We start from the raw sequence: 14,993 nt of genomic DNA on the forward strand, positions 1-14,993 counted from the left end.
CACTTTTTTTTGTCAATCTGTCTCTACTGATTTTCTACCTTCATTGAGTTACTCTTCTTTGCACTTGTGGTTCTTCCCTTAATTTTGTTGCTTATTTATCGACGTTATATCCATGTTATACCTATGTATTTGATTCTCTAGGACTGCCATAGCTATTAATACAAACTTGAACGTATGTTTGAAGGGGATTGTACAAAAGAATGAGATGAGGACAGAGACTGGGAGCACAGTGTCATGAGGGGAGGCGGATGTGTGTGTTTATTTAATTAACAATGACTACATCGTTAGTCAAAAGACACATTGAAAGGGAAAAAAATGGATAGACTCAAGACAGTACCCGAGTCTAGATACAGTAACAGTAATGTGTGCCGGGGGTCAGGGGTGAAAGTTGTCTCATAACTCTCACATATGGCCCACCAATCAGCACGGCCTGTCAGCAGAAAGCCGGTGGGTTACACTTGGAGACAGCACATACAGACATACACAGACACCCACACACATTGACAACGGAAGCAAGTAGCTTAGTCCAACTGGCTGAAGTACTCTGTCTGTCTCTACTACTACTAATACAAAGATAACTTCTCACAGAAAAGGAGCAACTGTTTCACCTTTACGGTATGTTGGATTACTACCTATTGATGTTTTATTGTCATTCAAACCAATGTATTATCTTGGTATTAATGTTTTATTTCTACTAGGGCTAGGAAGGGGATGTGAGTGTAGGTGAAGGCAGACAAGGAAGTAATGGGAAAGATGGGCCATTATTTTCCCTTAGGTGAACAGAAAACTTAGATATAAAGGTTCTCATACAGTAAGATTTGAGGGTTGAGGGTGTTAGTTGAATGCCAACTTAACGGGGAATGAGAACTTTACAGTGGTGCATGTTCAAGAATAGGATTGCGATCTAAAATTCCTACAACTTTGCAGGGGAACCACACACACACATAACAATGAACAAAGATGTAATGAAGAACCTTTAGAAATACTACTTATTATTGTTTCCCAAAACATGGACTAAGAAACATAGGAAACACTTGAACTAAGTTAAGTTGGTGGATAAGTTAGTGCAAGTTGCAAATGCAGTTATGAGAGGACAAGGACACATAACCTGTGTAGCGTTGTCTGTGTGTAAGTTGACAAAGGATTGTTTTGATCCCCGGCCTTCCCTGTCAATATGGTGGGCGCTAAGAAAGAGAGACTTTGACAGCTGAGCAGCCCAGTGGAAGGCATGCAACTAGTTCAGAGCATGCTGAAACTCTGCGTGCTATTTATACATGTTCGCCTGGATCACTAGCCATCTCAGTTCATTCACACCGACCATAACAAATGCCATCACATTAAAATACCTGCCAAATGCATAGCTAACGTCAGCATATCCGCACAGTGAATAAACCTTTTGAGTTATGTACATTTCCCCTCCCTTAGGGGTCAAGAACTATCTAATGACATGTTGAGAATTATTTTGCCGTCTATTAATAGACAATTTGGTTAATTTACATAATGCTTCTTGTTCGGTGTTCGGTATCCCTTTGCATTTCCTAGAGCTCTTCAAATAAAATTCTACTACTAACTACCACATAGCCTTAGCTCTTGAGCATCAGTGCTTATTGCCACAAAGATCTCCTTGAAGAAGACCTTGAGGAGAGGGTTTGTCACCATTCTCACTATTCCCGAAAGTAAACTTACCCCATTTCTCTCCAGTAGCATGTTAGCACTCATTTGACTTTTTATTTATCATGTCTTTGATTTGATCTCAGTTTCTCTAAGGGTGCCAAGTGCAAGAGGAATGGCCATACCCAGGATGTTCAACTCAAACACGCCATTCATTGATGTGAAGGGGGCGTCACTGCTGTTCTCTTTGGGGAAGGAAAACATCATGGAGGGTGAAGACAACAAGGACCCGTTGGTGCCGACCGTCCTTCCTACCCTGAGCCTGGTGATGGAGCAGGGGACTGCCAAGCAGGTGGGCACAGGGGGGCATGATGACAGGGACCAAGTCCCATGTGTCTCCATCATCGCCCAGGCAGAGGGTAAGCCAGTAACTAACGGAGAACTCTTCTTTTACAAAGTGCATAGTAGTTACACAGTGACACTTTTTTCGTAAACATTTTGGATGAATGAGCCAATTGTAAGCTGGGGATGATTTGGTCACCATGATGGTATGAAGGCCATATTTTGAATTTAGCCAGGACACTGGGGTTAACACCCCTACTCTTACAATAAGTGCCATGGGATATGTTAGTGACCACAGAGAGTCAGCACCCGTTTAACGTCGCATCCAAAAGAGGGCACCCTACACAGGGCAAAGTCCCCAATCACTGCCCTGGGGCATTGGGATATTATTTTTAGACCAGAGGAAAGAGTGCCTCCTACTGGCCCTCCAACACCACTTCCATCAGCATCTGGTCTCCACTCCAGGGACCAACCCTGCTTAGCTTCTGAGGCGTGCCAGCAGTGGGATGTAGGGTTGTATGCTGCTAAATGGCTAAGTAGCACTGAAATAGTTTTGCATCTGCATGCAGCCAGAAGGAGGGATAGGGGTTACATTCTAGAAAACTGTTCCCTCTCTTCTGGCCTTATTTGCCCTATTTTTTAGGGCAGAAAGGAGGGAATAACAAGCCCATGTCATTTATTGAGCCATCTTTGATCCAGAGTAAATCTGTGTGTCCCAGGTGAAGGCTCCCAAGAGTTCAGCCCTACGAGCACAGAATGTGTCTACTCCAGATCTCATCTGCTCAAAAGCCACAGGTACTTACCAGAGCATGACCATCTTTAATCTCAAATTTAAATTGAATTGGGACTAGAAAACTGTACTGCAGTTAGATGGAGTTTGCACTGTATCCTTAACAAGGCACAATAAATTGTTCGTAATAAAGTTAGTACATTTTAGGCTCATTACAATTAGCTGTTCATTTCCCCCAAAAATGTATTCAGGGGTTACATGCCCCCAGACGCCCCTAGCAGTCTCGTCAACTCACTCAATGTCACTTAATTTGCAGGTCCATAGCCAAGAAAGCTACAACCGAGAGTGATAATGACGAAGAGAACTATGTGGGTACTACCCGCACAGTCCCGCACCACCACATTCGAAGGAAGCTTCGGCAAAAGCCTCAGGAAGGAAGACAGAGGGAGGAAGGACAAGAGCCACCAGTCATCCAAGGTTTATGGGTGCAGGAGATCGACTGGTCTAAATCAACCAACAAGGACATGAGCTGGGCCTCAGAGGTAAACCAACTTCCTGTGGACCTCCCCAAACACACAGACTCTATCTGGGTACCTCATAGCCGCGGAGGCTGCATTTTGGAGGGTTTGTTTGAACTTGTATCCCACTGCAGCTTGGAAGGTGTGTCAAAATGTGCAGATGGCCTGTCAGACACATATGAACTCATAGGTGTGTCCGACTTTTCTAGTGAAATAGGAGTGTCTGAGTCTCTATCCAGTCTGAAGAGTATATCTGATTCTGAATCCATTCGTACTCGTGAGAGCGAGTCAGACGCCTCTTCTAGTTTTGGGGATGGGGGTCTGTCGGACTCAGTCTGCAGCCTGGTGGACGTGTCGGACTGTCTCTCCAGTGTGATGTGCGTGTCGGACAACGTCCTGGCGCCAGAGAGTGTGTCCGACTCTAACTCGTCTTGCAGTCTGATGGGCGTGTCTGACTCGGACTCCACCTGTAGCCGAGGATGGGAATCCGGATCCTCCTCCAGTGTGGAGAGTACGTCCAACTCCTTTTGCAGTCTGGTGGGTGTGTCTAACATCCCAGGGGATGTGTCTGGATTGTTGTGTAGCGTCGGGGGAGTGTCTAGCTCTGAGACAATGTTGGAGGAACTACGCAGCAGAGTTACCCAGAAGCATCAGCGATTCGTCTCACCTTTTTTCAAAGCACTGGTCAAAGATGTCTCGGATGAGATGAAAGAGGCCACCGCACAGATCAACGAAGGCCTCATATTCCACAAGGTAGGAATCCTGTTAATTTATTTCCTCATCAATATTCAGTATCCTTGTTTTATAAAGAATGCTTGAATAACCAGAATGTGCATGTATGTGTACTGTGTATCTTTCAGCAACTCCAGCCCAATAAGTTTGAATACAGGGAGGGAAAGGAATACCACATTCTATACCACATTCAGAATGGTTCGTATGGTGATGTGTTCAGTGTTCAGGACAGAAGTACCGGGTTCGAGTGTGCTGCCAAAAAGGTATGTCCCAAATACAACAGAGTTGTCTTATGATCCTATACATTATAAGCAGCCGTTTCAAAGTTGAATTCCCTCTGTAGAACAATGAGCCCAAACATTTCACTTCATGCAAGCGCCTAGTAAACCTGGTCCATAATAAAATAATTTGTTTTACTCATTCCAGATCCCACTGAGTCATTTCAACTGTGAGGAGGTGAGCACGTGGAGTGCTTTGAACTCCCCTGGCGTTGTGAAGCTCTTTGGGGCTGTGAGGGAGGGTCCATACGTCACACTCTTCATGGACCTGAAGACAAGTTGTTTGGCCCAGCTACTGAGGGAGAGGGGAAGTTTACCAGAGGAACTGGCCTTGCGCTACCTCTGTCAGCTCTTGGGAGCATTGGAACACCTGCATCACAGACACGTCCTGCATCTGGATGTTAAAGGCATGTTAACAACCCCTTTTGCCCTAGACACGTGTAAGATCTGAAAGAATAGCATAGGTACATTTGAGTGTAGTTCACTAGAGTGATACTTTGTAAAGCAAAGTTATTTGTGGTTGTTGCACTCCCTCTAGTGTCAGAAGATAAGAAAGCACATCCTGTAGTTTCAGGATGCACAGTACTGTTATGTCTGGCAGAAAGCAGTTCCCTATATTTCTCTAACTCCTTATTCCTCAGATAGCCTTCTAATTGTACATTTTGTTTACCCTTTTCTTATTTTCTTGTTGCAGCTGACAATGTGTTGCTGTCTGAGGATGGGAGGGAAACGTTCCTCTGTGACTTTGGTCTCTCTGAGACGCTGGACCCAAATGGACAGAGCACCAAAGCCTTTAGACGTCAGTGTACATGTGTGAATACAATGACAACTCTTTGAGTTAGTATTCAATGGGATAAACAAAAACAAAACGATGCCCACACAACTATTTCCTAACATTTCAGAATCTGGGTGGCCCGCTGGCACAGAGACCCACATGGCGCCCGAGGTGGCACGAGGGGACCTCCGCTGTGCCAAGGCAGACGTGTGGAGTAGCTGCTGCATGCTACTGCACATGCTCAACGGATGCCACCCCTGGATCCGCTACTACAACCACCCCCTGTGCTTCAAGGTAAAAAACAACCTGTGTTATCCAGGATCAGAGAAAAGTCCTTGCTGTAAACATGTAATTTAAAATATTTCCTTTCACTGGTCAGATTGTCAATGAGCCACCACCTCTGAGGGAGGTGCCCCCCAGCTGTAACCCCTACACTGCCGAGGTCTTGAGAGCTGGACTACAGAAGGACCCCGCCAGTAGAGCCTCGGCCACAGCGCTAAGGCAGATGACCATCAAGGCCCTGAGAGCAGGTAATCTATCTATGATTTGACAAACTTGAATTAGCTATTTACAAGTGTGTATCTATGGCCGGAATTCAATCATTGTGATTGTTGTGAAGATGTTCCCTCAGTACATGGGTGTTTGTGTGTGAGATGGAGCGAGTGTATGTTTTAGAATAATGAGAGCGCCCCTTTTTTCTTTTCAGTGGGAGGACTTTGTCACAGTTCTGGTCAAGGTGATTGTCAGAAACTGGTGAACAGTAAGGCTGGGAATCATAACAGACCCTACATTCCCTCTGCCCCTGCAAAGCCAGCAGCCACACAGTCAGCACCCAAAATGCATTGGGTGAGCTCCTGGAGAGCGTTGGCCGCTGGCGCGGACAGTAGTGATTCTGAGGAGGGAGGATTGAAATTGGAGAGAGATTCTGAATCAGTGACATATTCTCTGGAGGATAGGGACTGGGAATCTTATCAAAATTCCTTGGAGGAGAGCCATTTGCTGGAAGATTGGGATTCTGAGACAGATTCCGAGGTGGATATTTACTTGGGGGAGGATGGAGATCTGGAGAGGAAAAGTGACTGGGAATATGAAGGCGATTGGGAGGAAGAGGAGTCTTCCACAGAACTTTACCAAGCTCTCCACACCCACTTCCCCGTCCTGCGGAAAGGCCAGCCGGAGATTGACCAATCCTGGGGGTCAGAGCCTGAATTGGAATACTTAAGAGATGGTGAGTTAAACGGATACTGCTGCACAGACAGTCTGGCTTTATGCACATCTAAAAAGATGCAGTGCAGTGTATATTCTTGAGACAGGAAAGTAAGGCGATCTGTCTTTCTCCAGGTGTTACCGAGGGCATTTTGGCACAGACCCCCTCCCCTGAGCCAAGGGACCACCCTCCCTCCTGTATGAGCAGCACTGGTTCATCCCAGAAGGATGATACAGACAAAGATTCTGATTGCTCGTCTGATGACCTCAGCTCTGGAGTCTTCTCCTACAACAGCCAGACAGATGGACAGAGCTTCAACTTGGAATGGTTGGTGGTATCCACCAACCAGCCACCATCTTACTGCTTTGAAGGTGAGAAAATGCTCTGGGTAGACTTGCCTGTAAGCATTAGGGAAGGGTATAATTGTTGATAAACTCACTGTTCTCTGTGCATTGCTGGTCTAGGCGTTGAGATATGGATTGAAAACATTGGCGGTGAGTGTTTGAGGATCCGTGAACGGCATCAGGTCAAAGTGGGTCATGTTGCCATAGGGATAAGCGAGCAGGTAAGAGATCACTGTAGATCTGAGTAAGGTTGAACATATCATTAGCCTGTCTAATTGATGTACAGATAACATGAGAGTGTGCTGTGTCTCATTTAGATCACAGTGAAGGCCTTCAGTCTGGAGACTCTGGACAGGAAGCCCGTGTCCTTCCAACAGGAAATCCAGGAGTCAGGCTTGTGGCTTTGCTGTATTCCTTCCCCAGACTGTTGTCCACGATGGAGCTGGAGGATCAAAGAGGGAAAGCTTGAGATTCGGGAATGAGACAACTTTGAAGGTGTATACATGCAGCTATATTCTAAATTGAGACTCAGGCACAACATTTTCACATTGTGATGATTTTTCTCTCTCTGTAATTATTAGCCTATAATAGTAGGTTTCTAGCTACTCATTAGAATAGATGGGTGTGTCTCTCAACAATTCTACCTTTTATCAGTGTGATGATGCATAGGCCTACATTTTTTTTTTTTAACAATCCACCATGTTGAGAATAAATGAATCACGTGAACAAGTCGACCAACATCTGGTTTATTGAGTTGGAGTAGTTCTGAAAAGCTTGTGTTAAAACAAAATTCAATAAACAAGCTCTGTGGGCTTTGGAAAGAAGACACCCTGATCACCTCACTGAAGAGTCAGTGCACAATGAGTTGAATCACAGAATATTCTGCTACTGACTGCATTGATCCGAATCTATTATCTGCCAATTGCATTGATAACTTGCGTTGCATTAATAATGTAATTCAAAAGTAATTGGCTAAAATGTGTACGTTCACTTCCTCGTTGTCTAAAATCATATCGGCCACGTGATTGGATGAAATTGTATTACAGGCGGGGTCTTTAAATACAATAGGTGATATGATTGGATAAGATTAACAGTGGGAAGTGCCTGTCCACACACCGGTGTCTACTGAGTTGCGTAAACGCCATTTTGGAGTGACTGAAAGAGAAGCAAGATCGAGAAGCAGTCTTTCTAAGGTGAATATATCATACATCACGTATGTTTAACATATTATAATGTATGTTCGAGTGAACTAGAATCTGACAAAAACACTCAGTTTTCCCGTTGTCTGTTCTTCAAATGACGTCACAATTTCCTCTACATCTGACGTTGCGGCATATATATGGCTAGCTAGTGATGCTAAGTTAGCGAACACAGTCTCTTCCTTCAGGCTGACTAGTTTTGTCATAAGATGAGTAGCAAATGCTTGTAAAACGATATGTTCGGTAAACGTTTTAAATGCCTGAGATCCCCAGTTTGTTCGTTAACTTAACTAGTTAGTTAATAAGATAGCATGATGCTAAGCATCCGCCCAAGCTAGTTAGCTAACTAGTTAGAGCTTTTTCTTTTAGCTTTAATGTTATATAATTACCTAGTTAACGTTAGTTTAAAGAATGTTGTCGGCCCTCAAGTTCACTATCCACCGGGTACGCCTGTTGCCAATTAAATTCGGATATTTATTTTGGTCGTGAAATTGTATGATAGTGTCTAGATCCTGATGGGACATATTCAGGCTTGCTTAGTTAGCCTTGCCTCCGTTAAGAAAGGCCTAGCTAACTGGAACGTAGATTCATTCACAATTGCACAGTGTTTAGAAGCTAGGACTTAGGAGCAAGCACCAAATTGGGTAAATAAATACTATATTATGTTGATGATTTTTGTCACAGAACACCAGCTAAAGAAATCATAAACATGACAGGCTAAAAGCAGCTAGCTGTGGCGAGTCAGCTGACGTCAGGATCGCATTCGTTGTCATTTAAGTCGTTTCTGACGTGTTAAAGGAACGGAATGCATTCACAGCCATACAACTAGCTAACTATAGCAGTATGCTGACGTAGGCTGTTGGGTTTGGGGAATATATTGGTGGCTTGGAGTTAATTCCTGCAAACGTATGTCCCCCTTGAATGTACATACTAACAGGGTTCGTACGGCCCGGAAAAGTTTTGGATGATTAAATCCGGAAGTTCAGGAAAAGTCATGGAAATTCATTTGAATTTCTGTTAACGTAATTTATTTAGCCACAGTTAAACGTCAACATATAAGCCAGGATCGGAATGACAGTTTTAGCACGTCTGTGTTTGCGTAACCTGCAATTGTGCGAGACGAGTGGGCCATTACTCAAAGGAGAGAGACAGTCGGACATTCCAGCAGCAGGTAGGCCCATATATAGCCTATACAATATGATAGAGAACAGACTAACTAGGTAGTCCGTTCAAAATGTATATATTGTACCCTGTAGTTAACTGTGTTGCTTTTATTAGCATGTGGTGTGGCGCAGCGGTCTTAAGGCACTGCATCTCAGTGCTAGAGGCGTCACTACAGACCCTGGTTCGATTACAGGCCGTATCACAACCGGTCGTGATTGGGAGTCCCATAGGGCGCCGCACAATTGACCCAGCGACGTACAGGTTAGCGTTTGGCGAGGTAGTCCGTCATTGTAAATAATAATTCGTGAACTCGTTTACCTAGTTAAATAAATAAAAAGGTTTGTTTTCATTATGTCATGTCCCCCAAAACACCGACACTCGCTAAACTTTGCCATTTTATTAGTTGAGATTCGGTTCAATCGTGATGAATCGAATATGAATCAAAATAATTATTTGAATCGTGGCTTGCAAAATAGACTGTAAGATAAATGACTAAACTAAAATGTACATTTCCTGAAGAAAGTTTGTGGGCATGCTTCAGCTGAATAAAAATATTTGTAGCTTACAATAGCCATTTGATCTTTGATATATTAAATTAATGAATTATGTACAAAGCATTTGGTTGTAATGTTGCAATATATTTTACGTCGGGTGGGCAACCATCCTCCAAGAGAGCGAATGGGTGCGCAGGCTTTTATTCCAGTCCCCCTCTAACAAACCACATTTTTAGGAATTAGCTGCTCAACCAGACCTTGATTAACTGTCTGTGTTTTGAGCAGAGCTGTAATCAAAAGCCTGCACACCCAGTAGGTCTCCAGACTGAAGGTTGTCCATGTGATTTATACAGTTGCTTAACAGGTGTTCTACTTGGTGGGGTTTAAGTGTCTTGCACAAAGACAGGAGATGATACGTGGTATCAGAGAGCAGCCTCCCAGTGTCAATACCACAAACACTTTTTTATACTTACGTAGACGCCAATTACGTTTGTTTGGTCATGGAAATTTGGTGAAAAGTCATGAAATTCAATTTGTCAAAATGTATATGAACCCCATAGAAATCTAAATGTGTACCGTTACTGATTTTTCTTCACCTTGAATTCCTCTTTCTCTCAGATAAGTGACCATGGGGAATATGTTTGGAAGCCTGTTCAAGGGCCTATTTGGCAAGAAGGAGATGAGGATTCTCATGGTTGGACTCGATGCGGCTGGGAAAACGACTATCCTGTACAAACTCAAACTAGGAGAGATTGTTACCACCATTCCAACAATTGGTAAGGACACTTTTCCTTGAATGCATTAGCCTATCACAATTTTCTTCTTCCAAATTAGGCTACTTATGGAATATGTGCCTATCATTCTGTGTCCTTTGTCCAGGTTTTAATGTAGAAACAGTAGAATACAAGAACATCAGCTTCACGGTGTGGGACGTTGGCGGTCAAGACAAAATCAGGCCGCTGTGGCGCCACTACTTCCAGAACACTCAAGGTAAGATTCAAAGGAGCTTTGAGGATCGTTGGCAATGGTGGTCCATAGATGGTGCCATCGTTACAAGAATCAGTTGCTTATCGGAGAACCAGTGTCATATTGTCATCTATGTACTTCTTTGCAGGGCTTATTTTTGTGGTGGACAGCAACGACCGGGAGCGAGTGAACGAGGCGAGGGAGGAGTTGCAGAGAATGCTCGCGGAGGATGAGCTGAGAGATGCTGTGCTGCTCGTTTTTGCAAACAAACAGGTGCGCATGGGTACTCATCTGAATTCTGTCTGCCTTGACTCCTTGTAGTGCTCTTTTATCCTGCTAAAAATTGTGAGTGGACCATACTCATTGACCATGCATACTTAATAATTTTTTGAATTGCCAACTCCTTGCACTATCACTGGGCTTGAGTAAGATATTGCACAGTGTGATAGACAGAGGATGAATAATTTGAACATGGTTGTTTCTTAGGACCTTCCCAATGCAATGAATGCTGCAGAGATCACAGACAAGCTGGGGCTCCACGCCCTCCGCCAGCGCAGCTGGTACATCCAGGCCACTTGTGCTACCAGCGGGGACGGCCTCTACGAGGGCCTTGACTGGCTCTCCAACCAGCTCAAGAACCAGAAATGATCCATTCCACCATTTTAGTTTTCCCTCTGTCTAACACGATGGCAGCACCGGTTCCAAGCCCCTTGCCCCCTGAAACTCCTCCCTCCCAGTCTTTCTCCAAAAACCTCATCCTTCACCTCTCTTTTTCTGTATCGAACCTTACTCCTGGGGCTGTAACCTGTGCTGCTTGTGTGTGTACTGTGTGTTTAGTCAGGTGAGCGCGTGCGTTGTGTGGGTGTGAAGTGTCTAGCTGGGATTAGGAGTAACCCCGGCGTGCCTTTAACACACCTGCTGTGGAAATAGTGGTCTGGCTCCTCGAGCGCCATCCCACCCAGCCCCACTCTGTCATGCACGATCCCCTCCTCCCCACGCCACGCATGGTTTTCACAAGGCAAATAAAGAGCAATGGTGTAAACGGTCCTCCTCTCTCTCCTTGGTAGATATATAACTTTATTTGTACTACCAGTGTTGAGATTGTAAAATAGGATGTGCATTTTGAAACCTTACCTAGCCCCACCTGTGATAAAACTGCATTGTAACCTGTATCAGGTTGAAGTAAATGGAAAAAGATCTCGTTCCACCGTTGGACATTCTTTGCGTTATTTGAAAACCATGCTTTTTCTTCTTTTTGTAAAATTATATTACCAACACCTTTAATGGTTTTCCAGCGAACACTATCTTTTCCCTGCGAGAAAGAGATAAACCATGAAAGACAACCTAATAACCATAAGGAAATATTCAAATGTTAAAATGAGCTTTTGAATTTAAAAACTAATGTTACATGAATTCCTCTTGGTCATTTTTCGAATTGTGAAAAATTGACATTTTGACTGAATGAATTGAAAGCAAATGTTGTCCTAATGTTAAAAGTTGTTCCTTCGTTTTCATCTTATGTCACCTATTTATTCAACTGGGCATTTCAATACATGGTTGATTTGACGTGCTGCATTGGGCTGGTCTACGGTGGACATTCAGAAGCGTCAAACTTTATTCCTAGAAATGTTACATGTCTGTTTTCTCTAGTTCTAGCATTTATCTTTGTACAACTGCTAAACCAAATGCAATTGAGCAGTATGACAAATCTTGTATATTAAATGTAGTGTCCCCTCAAGGGTGCCAACACTCTACATTTTTGTTTTCTACCTGGAAATGTTCACAATATTATTCTTGTCTCAGAGGTTGGCAGGACCTCAGCATGCTGTACCCCAGCTGCTTGCTAATTTCCTGGATGTGATGAAGGAAAAGCACCAAATAATACGAATGCTCTTAACTGTAACGCTATGGCTAATGAAGGAAATATGCCTAGGTCAAGGGTATGAGCGCCAACATTGGCTACATTTAGCAACTTTGTACTACATGAGTTACCAACACAAGCTATTGGTACTAGTACCTTTATTGTCAGATCTGTAAGGACTACAGGGGGCATGGGCTGGAGGGGGCTACCTGGTCATAGGGATGTTATGCTGACACGTCTGTTAAGAATGATTGGATATCTGTACGTTTTTCCCGCTACTTTTTCTGTGGGGTTTTCCTGAACATATTAAACGATTTGATCCTAAAATCTGGTGTTGCCACTGAGATCTGTGTGAACAAACGGGTATAATTTAGCCGTTCAGGAACATTTATGGATGGTTTCTCATGCACAAACTGTCATGCTATTGTCGTGCCATTCCATTTAGAGTAAGTGATCATACTACACTGAACAAAAATATAAATGCAACAATTTCAACGATTCTACGGAGTTACAGTTCATATAAGGAAAGCAGTCAATTGAAATGCATTCATTAGGCCCTCATCTATGAATTTTGCATAATTGGGAATACAGATATGCATCTCTTGGTCACAGATACCTTTTTAAAAAAGGTAGGAGCGTGGATCAGAAAACCAGTTAGTATCTGGTGTGGCCATGACACATCTCAGAGTTGATCAGGCTGTTGATTGCAGCCTGTTGTACACCTCGATCCAGAGCATCCCAAGCATGCTCCATGGGTAACATGTCTAGTGAGTATGCGCGCTGTGGAAGAACTGGGACATTTACAGCTTACAGGAATTTTCTACAAATCCTTGCGACATGGGGCCATGTATTATCATGCTGAAACGAGGTGATGGCGGCAGATGAATGATGCGATAATGGGCCTCAGGATCTCGTCACGGTATCTCTGCATTCAAATTGCGATAAATTGCAATTGTGTTCGTTGTCCTTAGCTTATGCCTGCCCATCCCATAACCCCACCGCCACCATGGGGCATTCTTTTCACAATGTTGACATCAGCAAACCGCTCGCTCACACAACGCCATGTACACTGCCATCTGCCCGGTACAGCTGAAACCTGGAGCTTGCCTGAGACGGTTTCTGACAGTTTGTGTAGAATTTCCTTAGCTGTCCGGGTGGCTGGTCTCAGACGATTCTGCAGGTGAAGAAGCTAGATGTTGAGGTCTTGGGCTGGCGTGGTCTGCGGTTGTGAGCCCGGTTGAAGGTACTGGCGAACTCTCTAAAATGACGTTGGAGGCGGCTTATGGTAGAGAAATGAACATTCAATTATCTGACAACAGCTCTGGTGGGCATTCCTGCAGTCAGCATGACAAATGCACGCTCCCTCAACACGTGAGACGTGGCATTGTGTTGTGTGACAAAACGGCACATTTTTGTGGCCTTTTATTGTCCCCAGCACAAGGTGCACCTGTGAAATGATCATGCCGTTTAATCAGCTTCTTGATATGCCACACCTGTTAGGTGGGTGGATTATCTTGACAAAGGAGAAATGATCACTAATGGGGATGTCAACAAATTTGTGCACTGGGTCTTCGGGGTGCACAACTTAAGAATAATTGTGGCATTTCAAAATACACCAGAAAGCATGATGGAGTATTTACTACGTGCACATGATAAAAGAAAGGAACGAGGTGGGTAGCTAACTGTGTCATTGTATCAAAGTATTTCTAAACTAAAAATCAGGTTTGGTTTCAATACTTAAAGAATGGCTAGTCCAGGTAGAAAAACAGATGGGTGTTGATTAAATTGTTATTGCAGTTTTTTTAATCCTTTAAGCGCTGAGGGGTTTTTAGCGGAGTGGTTGGAAAGGATGTGGAGCCGCTCCATGAGCAATGACCGCTCTGCTCCGCTCACATACTCTGCTACTGACCTTCAAAACTAATACATCTATATTAATACAGACAGTGATGGATGGTGTCACAATGTTATGGAGTTTGTCTGTGCTACTGTACCCCAAGTAAAGATACTGTAGATATTGGAGAAAAAATACGTGTATCATGTGTATGTGTATCAAAATGTGTGTTGCACTCTTATATGTTGTGAGGGCGTGTTGTCATGCCACGGAGCATATATGGCATTGTGACAGTCTGTTGCCTAGCATTAAATGCACACAAGCATACTCATGGGCCTCTGCCAATCAAATTAACCCCTGCCAGTCACACAGTCAATAACATTATTAATCCATAATATCCCCCCTGGAGAAACCACGTTTCCCATCCAGTTTTTATGCGAGTCAAGTCATTCCACCTATACAAATAAAAAAATCAGGACAAGTGTGTTGGTAACACGAAAGTGTCGGCACAATTTTATAAAAGTCGACAGACAATCTGTTCGTTCGACATGGTGGAGTACTTTTTGTGTCGGTAAAATTAATTATGCGACAAATTGAGGTTGAAAAGATTTCTTGCGCAATTGTTGATATATAACCATAATTTCGAGGTAAATTTGCAGTCACACAATACTATGTTGTGTGGTCCTCCCACTTCGACTTGGAAAAGCATGCACGGTTTAGGCTACACAGTCTCGAAAGTGCACAGTGATGAGCTTGATGCGCCTTTCCAATAAAATCGAGGGTCTTAATTTGTATGCTTGGGACATGATGATCCGTGCTTAGCTGCCAATTAACAAATAAAAATGATATTGCGCCTATCCATCTAATTTTATAACCACAATTGTCCAGTGTCCACTTTATCAGATAAATGTTGTCTAGAGACCATACGCGAAAATCTGATT

General features: G+C 43.6%; 2 protein-coding genes across 3 annotated transcripts; both read left to right on the forward strand.

The window, feature by feature from the left end:
* The first annotated feature begins 511 nt into the window (after positions 1 to 511).
* LOC129840242 (uncharacterized) lies at positions 512 to 7,245 on the forward strand. The gene is made up of 13 exons (XM_055908011.1): positions 512 to 615; positions 1,758 to 2,030; positions 2,673 to 2,748; positions 3,000 to 3,954; positions 4,062 to 4,196; positions 4,360 to 4,618; positions 4,906 to 5,010; positions 5,114 to 5,280; positions 5,366 to 5,516; positions 5,693 to 6,214; positions 6,328 to 6,564; positions 6,658 to 6,758; positions 6,855 to 7,245. The coding sequence occupies exons 2-13, from the start codon at positions 1,787 to 1,789 to the stop codon at positions 7,017 to 7,019; spliced, it is 3,117 nt and encodes a 1,038-aa protein (XP_055763986.1). The 5' UTR covers positions 512 to 615; positions 1,758 to 1,786; the 3' UTR covers positions 7,020 to 7,245.
* Positions 7,246 to 7,640: 395 nt separating this feature from the next.
* On the forward strand, positions 7,641 to 12,548 carry LOC129840063 (ADP-ribosylation factor 2). 2 transcript variants are annotated; one of them, XM_055907854.1, is made up of 5 exons: positions 7,641 to 7,730; positions 10,013 to 10,170; positions 10,274 to 10,384; positions 10,509 to 10,633; positions 10,847 to 12,548. In XM_055907854.1, the coding sequence occupies exons 2-5, from the start codon at positions 10,023 to 10,025 to the stop codon at positions 11,006 to 11,008; spliced, it is 546 nt and encodes a 181-aa protein (XP_055763829.1). In that variant the 5' UTR covers positions 7,641 to 7,730; positions 10,013 to 10,022; the 3' UTR covers positions 11,009 to 12,548. The 2 variants fall into 2 exon arrangements, with proteins under 2 accessions (XP_055763829.1, XP_055763852.1); XM_055907877.1 differs by having other exon boundaries at positions 10,043 to 10,170.
* Positions 12,549 to 14,993: the final 2,445 nt, after the last annotated feature.

The sequence above is a fragment of the Salvelinus fontinalis genome, chromosome 1, assembly GCF_029448725.1.
Source record: "Salvelinus fontinalis isolate EN_2023a chromosome 1, ASM2944872v1, whole genome shotgun sequence".
Lineage (NCBI taxonomy): Eukaryota > Metazoa > Chordata > Actinopteri > Salmoniformes > Salmonidae > Salvelinus > Salvelinus fontinalis.